At 44.6% G+C, this 20,847-nt stretch overlaps 2 protein-coding genes across 2 annotated transcripts in view; both read left to right on the top strand.

The window, feature by feature from the left end:
- Window positions 1–40: 40 nt before the first annotated feature.
- On the top strand, window positions 41–14,225 carry LOC131734214 (P2X purinoceptor 3-like). Its single transcript, XM_059021294.1, has 12 exons — window positions 41–370; window positions 1,523–1,662; window positions 2,003–2,070; window positions 3,058–3,127; window positions 4,126–4,219; window positions 4,779–4,856; window positions 5,211–5,352; window positions 5,853–5,989; window positions 6,282–6,375; window positions 8,287–8,352; window positions 8,677–8,754; window positions 10,745–14,225. Exons 1-12 carry the CDS (start codon window positions 252–254, stop codon window positions 10,871–10,873), a joined length of 1,215 nt encoding a protein of 404 aa, XP_058877277.1. The 5' UTR covers window positions 41–251; the 3' UTR covers window positions 10,874–14,225.
- A 2,339-nt stretch (window positions 14,226–16,564) lies between these two features.
- LOC131734213 (transmembrane protein 17B-like) overlaps window positions 16,565–20,847 on the top strand; it is a 7,857-nt gene continuing 3,574 nt past the window's right edge. The window contains exon 1 of the mRNA XM_059021293.1: window positions 16,565–16,927. Coding sequence (XP_058877276.1) covers window positions 16,813–16,927 — 115 coding nt within the window. The 5' untranslated portion in view covers window positions 16,565–16,812. The remainder of the gene's footprint in view (window positions 16,928–20,847) is intronic.

The raw sequence follows: 20,847 nt of genomic DNA, 5'->3' as shown, positions 1-20,847 counted from the left end.
AGATAGCTATATAGATAAACACACAGATAGCTATATAGATAAACACACAGATAGCTATATAGATAGACAGACAGAAAGACAGGAAAGACAGTTACTATACCCCATTAAACACACAGATAGCTATATAGATAAACACAGAGATAGCTATATAGATAAACACACAGATACTGTACCTCAGTTAAACACATAGATAGCTAGATAAATAGACAGATACTATACCCCAGTCACACACACACACACAGTGCAGGACGATGGGCTGTGTCTCCGATTTCTTCACCTACGAAACGACCAAATCTGTGGTGGTGAAGAGCTGGACCATCGGCATCATCAACAGAGTCGTGCAGCTCCTGATCTTCACTTACTTCGTGGGGTGAGTGAGAGTGAGAGTGAGTGTGTGTGTGTGTGTTGTGTGTGTGTGTGTGAGAGTGTGTGTGAGAGGGAGAGTGTGTGTGTGTGTGTGTGTGTGTGTGTGTGTGTGTGTGTGTGTGTGTGTGTGGTGTGTGAGAGGGGAGAGTGTGTGTGTGTGTGTGTGTGTGTGTCTGTGTGTGTGAGAGTGTGTGTGAGAGGGAGAGTGTGTGTGTGTGTGTGTGTGTGTGTGTGTCTGTGTGTCTGTGTGTCTGTGTGAGAGGGAGTGTGTCTGTGTGTGTGTCTGTCCGTCTGTGTATGTCTCAGTGTAATTCCAGTCCAGTCTAGTGATATTAAACTGCAGTTACAATGTAATTCCAGTCCAGTCTAGTGATATTAAACTGCAGTTACAATGTAATTCCAGTCCAGTCTAGTGATATTAAACTGCAGTTACAATGTAATTCCAGTCCAGTCTAGTCTAGTGATATTAAACTGCAGTTACAATGTAATTCCAGTCCAGTCCAGTCTAGTGATATTAAACTGCAGTTACAATGTAATTCCAGTCTAGTGATATTAAACTGCAGTTACAATGTAATTCCAGTCCAGTCTAGTGATATTAAACTGCTGTTGCAATGTAATTCAGTCCAGTCCAGTCTAGTGATATTAAACTGCAGTTACAATGTAATTCCAGTCCAGTCTAGTGATATTAAACTGCAGTTACAATGTAATTCCAGTCCAGTCCAGTCTAGTGATATTAAACTGCAGTTACAATGTAATTCCAGTCTAGTGATATTAAACTGCAGTTACAATGTAATTCCAGTCCAGTCTAGTGATATTAAACTGCTGTTGCAATGTAATTCCAGTCCAGTCCAGTCTAGTGATATTAAACTGCAGTTACAATGTAATTCCAGTCCAGTCTAGTGATATTAAACTGCAGTTACAATGTAATTCCAGTCCAGTCTAGTGATATTAAACTGCAGTTACAATGTAATTCCAGTCCAGTCTAGTGATATTAAACTGCAGTTACAATGTAATTCCAGTCCAGTCTAGTGATATTAAACTGCAGTTACAATGTAATTCCAGTCCAGTCTAGTGATATTAAACTGCAGTTACAATGTAATTCCAGTCCAGTCTTGATATTAAAGTGCAGTGTGGTGTGTTACTACGCCCCCTGCAGGTGGGTGTTCCTGCATGAGAAGGCCTATCAGAACAGAGACACCGCGCTGGAGTCCTCGGTCATGACGAAGGTCAAGGGCTTCGGAGTCTACAACGACCGCATCATGGACGTAGCCGACTTCGTCACACCCACACAGGTGAGCCACGCAGAGAGGGAGGGAGGGAAGGAGGGAGAGAGACAGAGACAGACAGAGAGACAGAGACAGAGATCTAATTGTGATCAGAATCTGTCCTGTCTGTCTGTCTGTCTGTCTGTCTGCAGCTTTAATGAAACTAAACTCTTTTCAGAATGTAGTAAACTAACACAGACCCCAAGAAGAAGGGATTATATTGTAGCGTCAAACTGAACAGGATTGTGGGGCTCTGTCTGTCTGTCTGTGTGTCTGTCTCTCTGTCTGTGTGTCTCTCTGTCTCTCTGTCTGTGTGTCTGTCTCTCTTATATTTAATTTAATATGTATATATATTTTTTGCATTGCAGGAGCATCAATTTTCTGCGTTATCACAAAGCTGATCACAACCGAAAACCAAGTGCAGGGATACTGTCCCGAGGTAAAGGAAACAGGATTTCAAATGTGCCGGTCCGGTCCTTGTTTTAATGACAGTCCAGTCCAGTCTAGTTCTGAATGCTGCTCCGATCCGGTCCTTGTTTTAATGACAGTCCAGTCCAGTCCAGTTCTGAATGCTGCTCCGGTCCGGCCCTTGTTTTAATGACAGTCCAGTCCAGTCCAGTTCTGAATGCTGCTCCGGTCCTTGTTTTAATGACAGTCCAGTCCAGTCTAGTTCTGAATGCTGCTCCGGTCCGGTCCTTGTTTTAATGACAGTCCAGTCCAGTCCAGTTCTGAATGCTGCTCCGGTCCGGTCCTTGTTTTAATGACAGTCCAGTCCAGTCCAGTTCTGAATGCTGCTTTAGTCCGGTCCTTGTTTTAATGACAGTCCAGTCCAGTTCTGAATGCTGCTTTAGTCCGGTCCTTGTTTTAATGACAGTCCAGTCCAGTCCAGTTCTGAGTGCTGCTCCGGTCCGGTCCTTGTTTTAATGACAGTCCAGTCCAGTCCAGTTCTGAATGCTGCTCCGGTCCGGTCCTTGTTTTAATGACAGTCCAGTCCAGTCCAGTTCTGAATGCTGCTCCGGTCCGGTCCTTGTTTTAATGACAGTCCAGTCCAGTCCAGTTCTGAATGCTGCTCCGGTCCGGTCCTTGTTTTAATGACAGTCCAGTCCAGTCTAGTTCTGAATGCTGCTCCGGTCCGGTCCTTGTTTTAATGACAGTCCAGTCCAGTCAGTTCTGAATGCTGCTCCGGTCCGGTCCTTGTTTTAATGACAGTAAGGCGACTGTTGCATTTGGTTGCTTTGAAATATATATTTTTTAAAACCTAATATTTAACCCAGTGATTGTCAATCTGGTTTTAGTTTTTTTCTCTCTAAAACAAACTGTTTATTAATAATAATAATAATAATAATAATAATAATAATAATAATAATAATAATAATAATAATAATAATAATGTAATGTGCGTTTCGCTCCTGCTGTGTGATTGCAGAGCGAGCCGAAGTACAAGTGCAAGTCTGACTCTGACTGCAGCAGATACCTGGGAACATCGGAGGAAAACGGTGAGAGAGTGTGTGTGTGCGTGTGTGTGCGTGTGCATGTGCGCGTGTGCGTGTGTGCTTGTTTGCGTGTGCTTGTTTGCGTGTGCGTGCATGTGCGTGTGTGTGCGTGTGTCTCTCTATCTCTGTTTTTGCCTCTCATCTCTCCTCTCTCCTCTCTCCTCTCTCATCTCTCCTCTCTCCTCTCTCATCTCTCTCTCCTCTCTCCCCTCTCCCCTCTCCCCTCTCCTCTCATCTCTTCTCTCCTCTCTCCCCTCTCCTCTCTCCCCTCTCCTCTCCCCTCTCCCCTCTCCTCCTCTCCCTCCTCTCTCTCCTCTCCTCCTCTCCTCTCTCTCCTCTTCCTCTCTCCTCTCTCTCCTCTCTCCTCTCCTCTCTCTCCTCTCTCCCTCTCATCTCTTTCTCTCCCCTCTCCCCTCTCCCCTCTCCTTCTCCCCTCTCCTCTCTCATCTCTTTCTCTCCCCTCTCCCCTCTCCCCTCTCCCCTCTCCCCTCTCCCTCTCATCTCTTTCTCTCCCTCTCCCCTCTCCTCCTCTCTCTCTCTCTCCTCTCTCTCCTCTCCTCTCTCTCTCTCTCCTCTCATCCTCTCTTCTCCTCTCCCCTCTCCCCTCTCCCCTCTCCCTTCTCCCTCTCCTCTCTCATCTCTTCTCTCCCTCTCCCCTCTCCCTCTCTCCCCTCTCCTCTCTCATCTCTTTCTCTCCCCTCTCCCCTCTCCCCTCTCCCCTCTCCTCTCTCATCTCTTTCTCTCCCCTCTCCCCTCTCCTCTCCCTCTCCCTCTCCTCTCTCATCTCTTTCTCTCCCCTCTCCCCTCTCCTCTCTCATCCTCTTTCTCTCTCCTCTCTCACCTCTTTCTCTCCCCTCTCCCCTCTCCTCTCTCATCTCTTTCTCTCCTCTCTCCTCCTCTCCCCTCTCTCATCTCTTTCTCTCCTCTCTCCTCTCTCCCCCTCTCTCATCTCTCTCTCTCCTCTCCTCTATCCTCTCTCTCTCCTCTCTCCTCTCTCTCAGGTATAAAGACTGGTCGTTGTGTCGGGTATAACAACACTTTCAAGACTTGTGAGATCCGAGGCTGGTGTCCGGCAGAGATCGACTCTGTGGCCATGTGAGTGACAGCAGAACCACACGCCCTTACATCTGAATACAAAGAAAACCCACTGATATGACATGCATCACTGAGGAGAGAGAGAGCGAGAGAGAGAGAGAGACAGAGGGAGAGGGAGAGGGAGAGAGAGGGGGAGAGAGAGAGATAGAGAGAGAGAGACGAGAGAGAGAGATAGAGAGAGAGAGAGAGACTGATACTAACATGCATCACTGAGCAGAGAGAGAGGGGGAGAGAGAGAGAGGGAGAGACAGAGGGGGAGAGAGAGAGGGGTGGAGGAGAGAGAGGCGGAGAGAGGGGGAGAGAGAGACAGACAGAGCCCCACAATCCTGTTCAGTTTGACGCTACAATATAATCCCTTCTTCTTGGGGTCTGTGTTAGTTTACTACATTCTGAAAAGAGTTTTAGTTTCATTAAAGTTGCAGACAGACAGACAGACAGACAGACAGACGACTGTAATATATACCCGAAGTGCAAATCTTATATGTTTGTTTGTTTGTTTGTTTCTGATGTGAAAATTTGTACCACTGTTTTTTTATTGGAGCGTGTTCTTTGTCCCCAGAGAGCCCATGCTAGAGGCTGAAAACTTTACCATCTTCATCAAAAACAGCATTCGCTTCCCCATGTTCAACTTCACCAAGTGAGACCCACAGTCTAGTGATATTAAACTGCAGTTACAATGTAATTCCAGTCCAGTCTAGTGATATTAAACTGCAGTTACAATGTAATTCCAGTCCAGTCTAGTGATATTAAACTGCAGTTACAATGTAATTCCAGTCCAGTCTAGTGATATTAAACTGCAGTTACAATGTAATTCCAGTCCAGTCTAGTGATATTAAACTGCAGTTACAATGTAATTCCAGTCCAGTCTAGTGATATTAAACTGCAGTTACAATGTAATTCCAGTCCAGTCTAGTGATATTAAACTGCAGTTACAATGTAATTCCAGTCTGTATTGCTGTGTTTTCCAGTGAGAGTTTCTCTGTGTTTCCAGGGGGAATCTGCTTCCTAATATCACTCAGTCCTACATAAAGAGCTGTAACTTCGACCCCATCAACAACATCTATTGTCCCATCTTCAGACTGGGAGATGTGGTGAGATTCGCTGGGGAGGACTTCTACAAACTCGCCAACAAGGTAAATGGCGCCCCCTACAGGCCTGTTGGTGACATCATCCATCCATCCCCATCATCACAGTGCAGGATAAGTAAATTCAATGGCAAACGTTTCCACTAGAAGTCTTTCTCAGCGTCTTCAGTGTGAATTCAACGGCAAACGTTTCCACTAGAAGTCTTTCTCAGCGTCTTCAGTGTAAATTCAACGGCAAACGTTTCCACTAGAAGTCTTTCTCAGTGTCTTCAGTGTAAATTCAACAGCAAATGTTTCCAATAGAAGTCTCTCTCAGCGTCTTCAGTGTAAATTCAACGGCAAACGTTTCCACTATAAGTCTTTCTCAGTGTCTTCAATTGAACCTCTCTCTCTCTCTCTCTCTCTCCTCTCTCTCTCTCTCTCTCTCTCTCTCTCTCTCTCTCTCTCTCCCTCTCATCTCTCTGTCTCACTCTCTCTCTCTCTCCCTCTCTCTCTCCCCCCCCCTCTCTCTCTCTCTCTCTCTCTCTCTCTCTCTCTCTCTCTCTCAGGGTGGAGTCATTGGTATTAAGATTGGTTGGATCTGTGATCTTGATCAGTCCGATGATAACTGCAACCCCTCGTACTCCTTCACCAGACTGGACAGCGTGTCAGCGAAAACCAGCGTGTCCCCCGGATACAACTTCAGGTGCGTGTGTGTGTGTGTGTGTGTGTGTGTGTGTGTGTGCCTGTGTGAGTGTGTGTCTTCCTCCCTCCTCTCTCCTCTCTCCTCTCCCCTCTCCTCTCTCATCCTCTCCCCTCTCTCCTGTCCCCTCTCTTCCCCTCTCCCCTATCCTCTCCCCTCTCTTCTCCTCTCTCTCCTCTCCTCCTCTCCCCTCTCTCCCCTCTCCTCTCTCCCCTCTCCTCTCTCTCCTCTCTCTCTTTCCTCTCTCCCCTCCTCTCATTTCTAATCAGTCCCCTCTGTTCTCCTGTCTCTCCAGGTACGCCAAATATTTCAAAATGGAGAACGGGACAGAGTACCGCACTCTGCTGAAAGCGCACTCCATTCGATTCGACGTGCTGGTCTACGGGAACGTGAGTACCGCTCGCAACACACGCCTAGCGGTGACGTCACCCAGACGCAACCCGCCGAGCGGACACGACTCGCAGCTCTCTCACAAAACTGTCTGATTCAACCAATCAGTCAGTCAGCCAGCCAGCCAGCCAGCCTGTGATTCAGCCAGCGAGTCAGCCAGCCAGCCAGCCAGCCAGCCAATCAGCCAATCAGACAGCCAGCCAGCCATTGAGTCAGCCAGCCAGCCAGTAAGTCAGCCAGCCAGCGAGTCAGCCAGTGAGCCAGGCAGCCAGCCAGTGAGTCAGCCAGGCAGCCAGCCAGCCAGCCTGTGATTCAGCCAGTGAGTCAGCCAGCCAGCCAGCCAGCCAGACAGACATTGAGTCAGCCAGTGAGTCAGCCAGCCAGCCAGCCAGCCAGACAGACATTGAGTCAGCCAGTGAGTCAGCCAGCCAGTGAGTCAGCCAGTGAGTCAGCCAGTGAGTCAGCCAGCCAGCCAGTGATTCAGCCAGCCAGCCAGCCAGCCAGTGAGTCAGCCAGCCAGCCAGCCAGCCAGACATTGAGTCAGCCAGTGAGTCAGCCAGCCAGCCAGTGAGTCAGCCAGCCAGCCAGTGAGTCAATGAGTCAGCCAGCCAGCCAGCCAGCTAGTGAGTCAGTGAGTCAGCCAGTGAGTCAGTGAGACAGCCAGCCAGTCAGTGAGCCAGCCAGCCAGCCAGCCAGTGAGTCAGTGAGACAGCCAGCCAGCCAGCCAGTGAGTCAGCCAGCCAGCCAGTGAGTCAGTGAGACAGCCAGCCAGCCAGCCAGACAGCCAGCCAGTGAGTCAGCCAGTGAGTCAGTGAGACAGCCAGCCAGTCAGTGAGCCAGCCAGCCAGCCAGCCAGTGAGTCAGTGAGACAGCCAGCCAGCCAGCCAGTGAGTCAGCCAGCCAGCCAGTGAGTCAGTGAGACAGCCAGCCAGCCAGCCAGACAGCCAGCCAGTGAGTCAGCCAGCCAGCGAATCAGTGAGTCAGCCAGCCAGCGAATCAGTGAGTCAGCCAGCCAGCGAATCAGTGAGTCAGCCAGCCAGTCAGTGAGACAGCCAGTCAGCCAGCCAGTGAGACAGCCAGCCAGTCAGTGAGACAGCCAGTCAGCCAGCCAGTGAGACAGCCAGCCAGTTAGTGAGTCAGTGAGTCAGCCAGCCAGCCAGCCAGCCAGTGAGCCAGCCAGCCAGCCAGTGAGTCAGTGAGACAGCCAGCCAGTCAGTGAGCCAGCCAGCCAGCCAGTGAGTCAGTGAGACAGCCAGCCAGCCAGCCAGCCAGCCAGCCAGTGAGTCAGTGAGACAGACAGCCAGCCAGCCAGCCAGTGAGTCAGTGAGACAGACAGCCAGCCAGCCAGCCAGTGAGTCAGTGAGACAGCCAGCCAGTGAGTCAGTGAGACAGCCAGCCAGCCAGCCAGCCAGTGAGTCAGTGAGCCAGCCAGCCAGCCAGCCAGTGAGTCAGTGAGACAGCCAGCCAGCCAGCCAGTGAGTCAGCCAGCCAGCCAGTGAGTCAGTGAGACAGCCAGCCAGCCAGCCAGACAGCCAGCCAGTGAGTCAGCCAGCCAGCGAATCAGTGAGTCAGCCAGCCAGCCAGCCAGTGAGTCAGCCAGTCCTTTTTGGCACGATGAAAAGAGCAGAAGGAACTTCCTCTAGTACCAGCTCCATGCTGAGGAAGACGAGCGCGCGTCTGTTTGACTGTAAAAGTCTGACTCTGGAAGCTCTGAAGCTGTACCGGCTCCTGTCAGCATAGATTGAGTTAGCTGGAAATGCTCGGAATTAGTTCAGAGTTCTAATAGAATGGGAAATCATAGAATAATTCCGGTATTATTTATTTCAGGGCTGGAATTTCAAAGAGTTTCCACTCCAGCCTTTAATTAACTCCGTTTTTTTTTATGTAATTATTTTTATTTTTTTAATTAGGCTGGAAAATTCAACATGATCCCGACGCTGATCAATATAGTGACAGCCTTCACTTCTGTCGGAGTGGTGAGAGACATTACTGACATTACTGTACCTGTCATTATTATTATTATTATTATTATATATTATAAATATGTATGTATTTATTATTATTATTATTATTATTGTGATTATATATTATTATTAATAATGCTTATCATTTCTCATTAGCACTTGCAGCCTCGTTCTTTTCTCATGTTTTGATATTTAAAGAAATCTTCATATTGAAAGTATGATGCTGATCATTGAGGACTTCAGGGAAAAAATCTCAAAGAAAATGGGCTGCCGATGCGAGAGCGTTCATCTCAGAACCCTATTGGCTCCTTGACTGTGCTCTCTTTCCCTTCCCAGGGTACCGTGCTGTGTGACCTCATCCTCCTGAACTTCCTGAAAGGAGCCGATCAGTACAAGGCAAAGAAGTTTGAAGAGGTGCAAAAATAGATTCAAAACTTTATACAAAGAAAACACACAGAGATACACACACAGAGATACACACACACACAGAGATACACACACACAGAGATACACACACAGAGATACACACACAGAGATACACACACAGAGATACACACACACAGAGATACACACACAGAGATACACACACACACACAGATACACACACACACACAGAGATACACACACAGAGATACACACACACAGAGACACACACACACAGAGACACACACACACAGAGATACACACACACACACAGAGAGACACACACAGAGAGACACACACAGAGACACACACACAGAGACACACACACAGAGATACACACACAGAGACACACACAGAGATACACACACACAGAGACACACACAGAGATGCACAGAGACACACACACACAGAGACACACACACACAGAGACACACACACACAGAGACACACACACACACAGAGACACACACACAGAGATACACACACACAGAGAGACACACACAGAGATACACACACAGAGAGATACACACACAGAGATATACACACAGAGATACACACACAGAGACACACACAGAGATACACACACAGAGACACACACACAGAGATGCACAGAGATACACACACACACAGAGATACACACACACAGAGATACACACACAGAGATACACACACACACAGAGATACACACACACACAGAGATACACGCACACAGAGATACGCACACAGAGATATACACACACAGAGATATACACACACAGAGATACACACACACAGAGATACAAACACAGAGATATACACACACAGATACACACACACACAGATACACACACACACAGATACACACACACAGATACACACACACACAGATACACACACACACAGATATACACACACAGAGATACACACACACAGAAATATACACACACACAGATACACAGAGATGCACAGAGATACACACAGAGATACACACACAGTGATATACACACAGAGATACACACACACAGATATACACACAGAGATACACACACACAGATATACACAGAGATACACACACACACACACAGAGATACACACACAGAGATACACACACAGAGATACACACACACACACAGAGATACACACACACAGAGATACACACACAGAGATACACACACACACAGAGATACACACACACACAGAGATACACGCACACAGAGATACGCACACACACAGAGATACGCACACACACAGAGATACACACACACACACAGATACACACACACACAGAGATATACACACACAGAGATACACACACACAGAGATACACACACAGAGATATACACACACACACAGATACACACACACACAGATACACACACACAGAGATACACACACACAGAAATATACACACACACAGATACACAGAGATGCACAGAGATACACACAGAGATACACACACAGAGATACACACACAGAGATATACACACAGTGATATACACACAGAGATACACACACACAGATATACACACAGAGATACACACACAGAGATATACACAGAGATACACACACACACACACACACACACAGATACACACACACACAGAGATACACACACAGAGATACACACACACAGAGATACACACACAGAGATACACACACACAGAGATACACACACACAGAGATACGCACACAGAGATACACACACACACACAGATACACACACACACAGAGATACACACACACACACAGATACACACAGAGATACACACACACAGAGATACACACACATGTTGAAATTATTTCTTTTTTTAATTATATTTTCGTTCTGTTTTTTCTTCCTGTCCTTTCCGTTCTTTCTTCTCTTTTTCTTTCTGTCCTTTCTGTTCTACTCTTTCTTTCTTTCGTTCTTTCTTTCTTTCTTTCTGTTCTTTCGCCTCTTTGTTCTTTCTTTCTTCTCTTCTCTTTCTTTCTTCCCTTCCTTCGTTTCTCGTTATTTATTCAGGTAACGGAGAGCCAGATAAAGACCGCGATTTCAACGAGCAACGAAATTTACAAAAGCACCCAGACGCTGTCACTCCGATACGACGAGAAGCAGTCCACAGACTCAGGGGCTTATTCTATTGGGCTGTAGGCTTTACGGACAGGTCGTGCAGCCAATAGGAAGGATTTCAAATATATATATATATATTTGCAGACAGACAGTGTCACACAATTTTGTTTTACTGCTCTTAATAATAATAATAATAATAATAATAATAATAATAATAATAAATTCTTCAGTGTAAATTCAATGGCAAACGTTTCCACTAGAAGTCTCTCTCAGTGTCTTCAGTGTGAATTCAATGGCAAACGTTTCCACTAGAAGTCTTTCTCAGCGTCTTCAGTGTAAATTCAATGGCAAACGTTTCCACTAGAAGTCTTTCTCAGCATCTTCAGTGTAAATTCAATGGCAAACGTTTCCACTAGAAGTCTCTCTCAGCGTCTTCAGTGTAAATTCAACGGCAAACGTTTCCACTAGAAGTCTCTCTCAGCGTCTTCAGTGTTTCAATTAGAAACCATTGAATTTACACTGACAGTGACTTCCATGTCATGCATCTATGACTGGGACCAGTAACGAGTCTCCTGGCCTCTTATTCCCAGTTAGACAGGGAGGTGTACTGCATTGTATATTGTATAAAGCCATATTTAACCACAAGCCTCTGTCCAGCTGGCAGAGTTTGCTTCTTCAGAGAGTAAAAGCACAAATTATTGCATGCATGCCTAATACAGAAATAGATAGATAGATAGATAGATAGATAGATAGATAGATAGATAGATAGATAGATAGATAGATAGATAGATAGATAGATAGACAGACAGATAGATAGATAGATAGATACCCATGTAACACTATATATTACTTTGTATTGTAGATGGTTTATAGCCTTGCAATAGCCACAGACGGGATCACAGTGTTATAAAGGGGACAGCTTTGTTCTCTGGGATGTTTAAATGTAATTCTGTCTGTGGCTATTGCACGGTTATAAACCATCTATAATGCTTTATCAACACGACACTGATATATAACGTATATAGGCCACTTTATTGGGGATTCCCTAATAAAATGGCCAATGTTCCTAATAAAATGGCCAGTGTTCCTAATAAAATGGCCAGACCCTCGCTAGTTTGGTTGCTGCACAGTAATATAAATATATAGATGGATAGATAGACAGATAGACAGACGGATGGTTGGATGGATAGATAGACAGATAGATGGATGGATGGATGGATGGATAGATAGATATAGATGGATGGATTGATGGACAGATAGATGGATGGATGGATGGATGGATAGATAGATATAGATGGATGGATTGATGGATGGATGGATGGATAGATAGAGATATAGATGGATGGATTGATGGACAGATAGATGGATGGATGGATGGATAGATAGAGATATAGATGGATGGATTGATGGACAGATAGACAGATAGATGGATGGATGGATGGATGGATGGATAGATAGACAGATAGATAGACAGATAGCTAGATGGATGGATGGATGGATGGATGGATGGATGGATGGATGGACAGATAGCTAGATGGATGGATGGATGGATGGATGGATGGATGGATGGATGGAGATATAGATAGATGGATGGATGGACAGATAGACAGATAGATGGATGGATGGATGGATGGATAGATAGATGGATGGATAGATAGACAGATAGCTAGATGGATAGCTAGATGGATGGATGGATGGATGGACAGATAGCTAGATGGATAGCTAGATGGATGGATGGATGGATGGATGGATGGATGGATGGATAGATAGACAGATAGCTAGATGGATAGCTAGATGGATGGATGGATGGATGGATGGATGGATGGACAGATAGATAGACAGATAGATAGACAGATAGCTAGATGGATGGATGGATGGATGGATGGATGGATAGATGGATAGATAGACAGATAGATAGACAGATAGCTAGATGGATGGATGGATGGATGGATGGATGGATGGAGATATAGATAGATGGATGGATGGACAGATAGACAGATAGATGGATGGATGGATGGATGGATGGATAGATAGATGGATGGATAGATAGACAGATAGATAGACAGATAGCTAGATGGATGGATGGATGGATGGATGGATGGATGGATGGATGGAGATATAGATAGATGGATGGATGGACAGATAGACAGATAGATGGATGGATGGATGGATGGATAGATAGATGGATGGATAGATAGACAGATAGCTAGATGGATAGCTAGATGGATGGATGGATGGATGGATGGATGGACAGATAGCTAGATGGATAGCTAGATGGATGGATGGATGGATGGATGGATGGATGGATGGATGGATGGATGGATGGATAGACAGATAGCTAGATGGATAGCTAGATGGATGGATGGATGGATGGATGGATGGATGGACAGATAGATAGACAGATAGCTAGATGGATGGATGGACAGATAGACAGATAGATGGATGGATAGATAGATGGATGGATAGATAGACAGATAGATAGACAGATAGCTAGATGGATAGCTAGATGGATGGATGGATGGATGGATGGATGGAGATATAGATAGATGGATGGATGGACAGATAGACAGATAGATGGATGGATAGATAGATGGATGGATAGATAGACAGATAGATAGACAGATAGCTAGATGGATGGATGGATGGATGGATGGATGGAGATATAGATAGATGGATGGATAGATGGATGGATGGATGGATGGATTGATAGAGAGAGATAGACAGATAGGATAGATAGAGATAAAATAGATAGACAGATAGATGGATGGATGGATGGAGATATAGATGGATGGATGGATGGATGGATAGATAGATAGATAGACAGACAGACAGACAGACAGACAGACAGACAGACAGACAGATAGATGGGTGGGTGGATAGATAGAGATATAGATAGATGGATGGATAGACAGATAGATGGATGGATGGATGGATGGATAGATTAGATAGAGAGAGATAGATGGACTTTCTGCAGTTTTTAAAAAAGAGAGGTACTCCCTGATTTGATTCAAAACATATTCACTCACTCTGTAGCGTCGGGCAGCGGTGTGGAATAGTGGTTAGGGCTCTGGACTCTTGACTGGAGGGTCGTGGGTTCAATCCCAGGTGGGGGACACTGCTGCTGTATCCTTGAGCAAGGTACTTTACCTAGATTGCTCCAGTAAAAACCCAACTGTATAAATGGGGAATTGTATGTGAAAATAATGTGATATCTTGTAACAATTGTAAGTCGCCCTGGATAAGGACGTCTGCTACGAAATAAATAATAATGAGACGAATCCAACTGAGCAGCGATCTCACTGCAAACAGCAACAGTATAATTTGAGCTAAATCACTGTGCGCCTTCTCTTTTGAATTGAAATGTAAAATCAAACAATGTCTGGACCATCAAAATTACAAGATTCGATTCTAATAAAGTCATTTATTAAACCTGACATCGAATATTGTCTTTTTTTATATCCCCCAGCCCTTTATCTGTGATCCTGCTGTATAATATATAAAACTATGCAGATTGAAGCTCAGGGGGACTGTCTGAATCGTGTTTGGTGTTGCTGTATAATATATAAAACTATGCAGATTGAAACTCAGGGGGACTGTCTGAATCGTGTTTGGTGTTGCTGTATAATATATAAAACTATGCAGATTGAAACTCAGGGGGACTGTCTGAATCGTGTTTGGTGTTGCTGTATAATATATAAAACTATGCAGATTGAAGCTCAGGGGGACTGTCTGAATCGTGTTTGGTGTTGTTGTATAATATATAAAACTATGCAGATTGAAGCTCAGGGGGACTGTCTGAATCGTGTTTGGTGTTGCTGTATAATATATAAAACTATGCAGATTGAAACTCAGGGGGACTGTCTGAATCGTGTTTGGTGTTGCTGTATAATATATAAAACTATGCAGATTGAAACTCAGGGGGACTGTCTGAATCGTGTTTGGTGTTGCTGTATAATATATAAAACTATGGAGATTGAAACTCAGGGGGACTGTCTGAATCGTGTTTGGAGAGAGGGGAGAGGAAGGAGAGAGGAGAGAGAGTCTGTCCTACAAAGACAGCGTGAGATTGAAACACACTCTGAGACACACCCCATACTCAGACACATAGAAATACAATTAAAAATCCATTTTTCTTCCCTCAAATCCATTCTCTTACCCCTCTCTCTCTTTTCTCTCTCTTTAAATTCCTTTAGTGGTATGTGTTTCTATTTAAAAACACTGTTGTAAGTAAACCACACCACTGTTATATCGCCTAAGTGCTGTAAATTACTTTTCGATCCTTGAGTTAGGGGAGAAATTAGCTGCCAACCACATCAAAACCAATTATCCCAGACAAGACTCCCATTAGCAGGGAGGAAATACTGTGGGTCTGCATTGACTGCGTGTTAAGCTAAATTTGCTGGCTCTCCAGGGGCAGGAACTAGCATAGGCATTGATTTGAGGCAATCCATTCTCTCGCCTCTTATTAGCTTTATTAACATGATCACCGGCCCCTCCCTTTAAAGGAGCGCTGACCATCTTTAAAATCCATTCTCTCACCTCTTATTAGCTTTATTAACATGATCACCGGCCCCTCCCTTTAGAGGAGCGCTGACCATCTTTAAAATCCATTCTCTCGCTTCTTATTAGCTTTATTAACAGGATCACCGGCCCCTCTCTTTAAAGGAGCGCTGACCATCTTTAAAATCCATTCTCTCACCTCTTATTAGCTTTATTAACATGATCACCGGCCCCTCCCTTTAAAGGAGCGCTGACCATCTTTAAAATCCATTCTCTCACCTCTTATTAGCTTTATTAACATGATCACCGGCCCCTCCCTTTAAAGGAGCGCTGACCATCTTTAAAATCCATTCTCTCACCTCTTATTAGCTTTATTAACATGATCACCGGCCCATCCCTTTAAAGGAGCGCTGACCATCTTTAAAATCCATTCTCTCGCCTCTTATTAGCTTTATTAACTTGATAACAACAAATAAAAGTAATAATAATAATAATAATAATAATAATAATAATAATAATAATAATAATAATAATAATGTAATCACTAATTCTAAATATACTATGTTATTGAATTGACACTTTAGTTTGTTATAAACTGTGGTATATTAGTAATAGATTTTGGCACATTGAAAATTGAATATTTTTTTTTATCTTTTAAAACATTTTTGTGTACATTTTTTTGAGAAACATTCTCTTTCACATCTATCTATCTATCTATCTATCTATCTATCTATCTATCTATCTAATTAGCTCAAAGAGCCAGCTGGCCAGCGTTTTGATGTTATACGTATCTTTCTCAAGGGACTATGTGTTTGAAACAAAACATTAGAGGTATTTATAGTTTTTTTGGGACATAGCTGGAGATTATGGTGTCAAAAATATGATAAATGGACCAAATTCATAACGGAAAATTCTGACGTCATCAATTTAAAATCTAGTCAAAATTCTCTGTTCTGATCGCTCCGCCCCTCCTCCGTGACCTCATCACAGCGCTATCAGATTCCCAACATCAATAGTTTTTAAAATAATATGTCTTTAATGAAATAAAACTTTTAGCTCTTTTAGAAAAGATTTTGGTCTTAAAACAGCCTTGGGTGGTTTTGTGTTTGTTTATTTATTTATTTATGTATTTGCTTCCGTTCTCTACACCTGACAGCGAATGAAAATCAGCTCGCAGCTAAATCTGGATACAATCTTATGTATGTCGTGCCATAAATGTTAAAAAAAAATTATACATAATAAAATACAGAAATAAATATCTGGTTGCTATAGGAACCACGGCGGTTTCCCGCCTCCAGCGTCGCTCTGGTTGCTAAGCTGTGACAGCGTTCCGCTGTTTCCCGGGCAACGCTCCCTGGCGCTTGAGCGGAGGTGAAGCTGCAGCCCAGCGGCCGCCATGACGGCTCTGTCTCTCCTATTCATTTGTACACGACGTCGACTCCGTCTTTGAGCCGAAAAGGCGGTAGTTTCCTAAACAAATTTTTTTCGTTTTTTTTGTTCCCGTCCCACTTCGAGGCAAGATGGCGTTGCCGGAGCCGGTGAGAAGACGACTCCAAGATTTGTCTCTGACCGTCTTTACCGACCAAAACCGAACCGTACCGAGTCCGGACGAGAATTTTATAACACTGCCGCCAAGTAAGTCACAACCAAACACACTTTATTTCTTTCTAGCGGTGGGAAATGACCGAGGTATATTAATGTAAAAAAGTTAAAGCTACGAGAATTGCGTGTGTAAAGTTTCTGGGGGTTTTAAAAACTGCCACCTAATTGTTTTGTGTATGTGTGTGTGTTGTTTATGTATTTATTTATTTCTATATTTGTACGTTCTCAAATAAAACACGGCCTGTCGATATACATTGCCGTGAAGTTACAGCGTTGGCGAAGTTCTGTTGTATATAATTTGTTTATCTTGCACAGAGAGGTCTGGTAAAGCATAGGGAAGCATTGTAAAGCACAGAGAGGTGTGGTAAAGCATAGGGAAGCATTGTAAAGCACAGAGAGGTGTGGTAAAGCATAGGGAAGCATTGTAAAGCACAGAGAGGTCTGGTAAAGCATAGGGAAGCATTGTAAAGCACAGAGAGGTGTGGTAAAGCATAGGGAAGCATTGTAAAGCACAGAGAGGTGTGGTAAAGCATAGGGAAGCATTGTAAAGCACAGAGAGGTGTGGTAAAGCATAGGGAAGCATTGTAAAGCACAGAGAGGTGTGGTAAAGCATAGGGAAGCATTGTAAAGCACAGAGAGGTCTGGTAAAGCATAGGGAAGCATTGTAAAGCACAAAGAGGTCTGGTAAAGCATAGGGAAGCATTGTAAAGGACAGAGAGGTCTGGTAAAGCATAGGGAAGCATTGTAAAGGACAGAGAGGTCTGGTAAAGCATAGGGAAGCATTGTAAAGCACAGAGAGGTCTGGTAAAGCATAGGGAAGCATTGTAAAGCACAGAGAGGTCTGGTAAAGCATAGGGAAGCATTGTAAAGCACAGAGAGGTGTGGTAAAGCATAGGGAAGCATTGTAAAGCACAGAGAGGTCTGGTAACGCATAGGGAAGCATTGTAAAGCACAGAGAGGTCTGGTAAAGCATAGGGAAGCATTGTAAAGCACAGAGAGGTGTGGTAAAGCATAGGGAAGCATTATAAAGCACAGAGAGGTCTGGTAAAGCATAGGGAAGCATTGTAAAGCACAGAGAGGTCTGGTAAAGCATAGGGAAGCATTGTAAAGCACAGAGAGGTGTGGTAAAGCATAGGGAAGCATTGTAAAGCACAGAGAGGTCTGGTAAAGCATAGGGAAGCATTGTAAAGCACAGAGAGGTCTGGTAAAGCATAGGGAAGCATTGTAAAGCACAGAGAGGTGTGGTAAAGCATAGGGAAGCATTGTAAAGCACAGAGAGGTGTGGTAAAGCATAGGGAAGCATTGTAAAGCACAGAGAGGTCTGGTAAAGCATAGGGAAGCATTGTAAAGCACAGAGAGGTGTGGTAAAGCATAGGGAAGCATTGTAAAGCACAGAGAGGTGTGGTAAAGCATAGGGGAGCATTGTAAAGCACAGAGAGGTCTGGTAAAGCATAGGGAAGCATTGTAAAGCACAGAGAGGTCTGGTAAAGCATAGGGAAGCATTGTAAAGCACAGAGAGGTGTGGTAAAGCATAGGGAAGCATTGTAAAGCACAGAGAGGTCTGGTAAAGCATAGGGAAGCATTGTAAAGCACAGAGAGGTGTGGTAAAGCATAGGGAAGCATTGTAAAGCACAGAGAGGTCTGGTAAAGCATAGGGAAGCATTGTAAAGCACAGAGAGGTGTGGTAAAGCATATGGAAGCATTGTAAAGCACAGAGAGGTGTGGTAAAGCATATGGAAGCATTGTAAAGCACAGAGAGGTCTGGTAAAGCATAGGGAAGCATTGTAAAGCACAGAGAGGTCTGGTAAAGCATAGGGAAGCATTGTAAAGCACAGAGAGGTGTGGTAAAGCATAGGGAAGCATTGTAAAGCACAGAGAGGTGTGGTAAAGCATAGAGAAGCATTGTAAAGCACAGAGAGGTGTGGTAAAGCATAGGGAAGCATTGTAAAGCACAGAGAGGTCTGGTAAAGCATAGGGAAGCATTGTAAAGCACAGAGAGGTCTGGTAAAGCATAGGGAAGCATTGTAAAGCACAGAGAGGTGTGGTAAAGCATAGGGAAGCATTGTAAAGCACAGAGAGGTGTGGTAAAGCATAGGGAAGCATTGTAAAGCACAGAGAGGTCTGGTAAAGCATAGGGAAGCATTGTAAAGCACAGAGAGGTCTGGTAAAGCATAGGGAAGCATTGTAAAGCACAGAGAGGTCTGATAAAGCATAGGGAAGCATTGTAAAGCACAGAGAGGTCTGGTAAAGCATAGGGAAGCATTGTAAAGCACAGAGAGGTCTGGTAAAGCATAGGGAAGCATTGTAAAGCACAGAGAGGTCTGGTAAAGCATAGGGAAGCATTGTACAGCACAGAGAGGTCTGGTAAAGCATAGGGAAGCATTGTAAAGCACAGAGAGGTGTGGTAAAGCATAGGGAAGCATTGTAAAGCACAGAGAGGTGTGGTAAAGCATAGGGAAGCATTGTAAAGCACAGAGAGGTCTGGTAAAGTATAGGGAAGCATTGTAAAGCACAGAGAGGTCTGGTAAAGCATAGGGAAGCATTGTAAAGCACAGAGAGGTGTGGTAAAGCATAGGGAAGCATTGTAAAGCACAGAGAGGTCTGGTAAAGCACAGGGAAGCATTGTAAAGCACAGAGAGGTCTGGTAAAGCATAGGGAAGCATTGTAAAGCACAGAGAGGTGTGGTAAAGCATAGGGAAGCATTGTAAAGCACAGAGAGGTGTGGTAAAGCATAGGGAAGCATTGTAAAGCACAGAGAGGTCTGGTAAAGCATAGGGAAGCATTGTAAAGCACAGAGAGGTGTGGTAAAGCATAGGGAAGCATTGTAAAGCACAGAGAGGTCTGGTAAAGCATAGGGAAGCATTGTAAAGCACAGAGAGGTCTGGTAAAGCATAGGGAAGCATTGTAAAGCACAGAGAGGTCTGGTAAAGCATAGGGAAGCATTGTAAAGCACAGAGAGGTCTGGTAAAGCACAGGGAAGCATTGTAAAGCACAGAGAGGTCTGGTAAAGCACAGGGAAGCATTGTAAAGCACAGAGAGGTCTGGTAAAGCATATGGAAGCATTGTAAAGCACAGAGAGGTCTGGTAAAGCACAGGGAAGCATTGTAAAGCACAGAGAGGTCTGGTAAAGCACAGGGAAGCATTGTAAAGCACAGAGAGGTGTGGTAAAGCATAGGGAAGCATTGTAAAGCACAGAGAGGTCTGGTAAAGCATAGGGAAGCATTGTAAAGCACAGAGAGGTCTGGTAAAGCACAGGGAAGCATTGTAAAGCACAGAGAGGTCTGGTAAAGCATAGGGAAGCATTGTAAAGCACAGAGAGGTCTGGTAAAGCATAGGGAAGCATTGTAAAGCACAGAGAGGTCTGGTAAAGCACAGGGAAGCATTGTAAAGCACAGAGAGGTCTGGTAAAGCATATGGAAGCATTGTAAAGCACAGAGAGGTCTGGTAAAGCACAGGGAAGCATTGTAAAGCACAGAGAGGTCTGGTAAAGCATAGGGAAGAATTGTAAAGCACAGATAGGTCTGGTGAAGCATAGGGAAGCATTGTAAAGCACAGAGAGGTCTGGTAAAACATAGGGAAGCATTGTAAAGCACAGAGAGGTGTCACTGAACCTCCTTGTGCTCTGTCCTTCGGATGAGACGTCAAACAAACAAGCTCCTATTGGAAGTGACTCTGCAGCAGCAGCAGCAGTTGTTGATGATGCAGAGTTCACCCCCCTAGTCTCTAATAATAATAATAACTGTCATTACAAATTGACAAATTGTGTTAACCCTCTCTCTCCCCCCTCTCCCGCCCTCTCTCTCTCTCTCCTCTCTCCTCTCTCTTCTCCTCTCTCTCTCCACCCCCTCTCCTGCCCTCTCTCTCTCCTCTCTCTCTCTCCTCTCTTCTCTCTCTCCTCTCCTCTCCTCTCTCTCTCCCCCCTCTCCCACCCTCTCTCTCTTTCCTCTCTCTCT

The sequence above is a fragment of the Acipenser ruthenus genome, unplaced genomic scaffold (genome assembly GCF_902713425.1).
Source record: "Acipenser ruthenus unplaced genomic scaffold, fAciRut3.2 maternal haplotype, whole genome shotgun sequence".
In the NCBI taxonomy this organism is placed as follows: Eukaryota; Metazoa; Chordata; class Actinopteri; order Acipenseriformes; family Acipenseridae; genus Acipenser; species Acipenser ruthenus.
This window is presented reverse-complemented; position numbering and strand designations above follow the sequence as displayed.

Excerpts from the sequence above, each read along its gene's own strand:
- LOC131734214 (XM_059021294.1), top strand. The coding sequence starts at position 252 with ATGGGCTGTGTCTCCGATTTCTTCACCTACGAAACGACCAAATCTGTG. Across the intron at positions 6,376-8,286 it reads ACGTGCTGGTCTACGGGAAC|GCTGGAAAATTCAACATGAT; the intron begins GTGAGTACCGCT and ends TTTTTTAATTAG. Across the intron at positions 8,755-10,744 it reads AGGCAAAGAAGTTTGAAGAG|GTAACGGAGAGCCAGATAAA; the intron begins GTGCAAAAATAG and ends TTATTTATTCAG.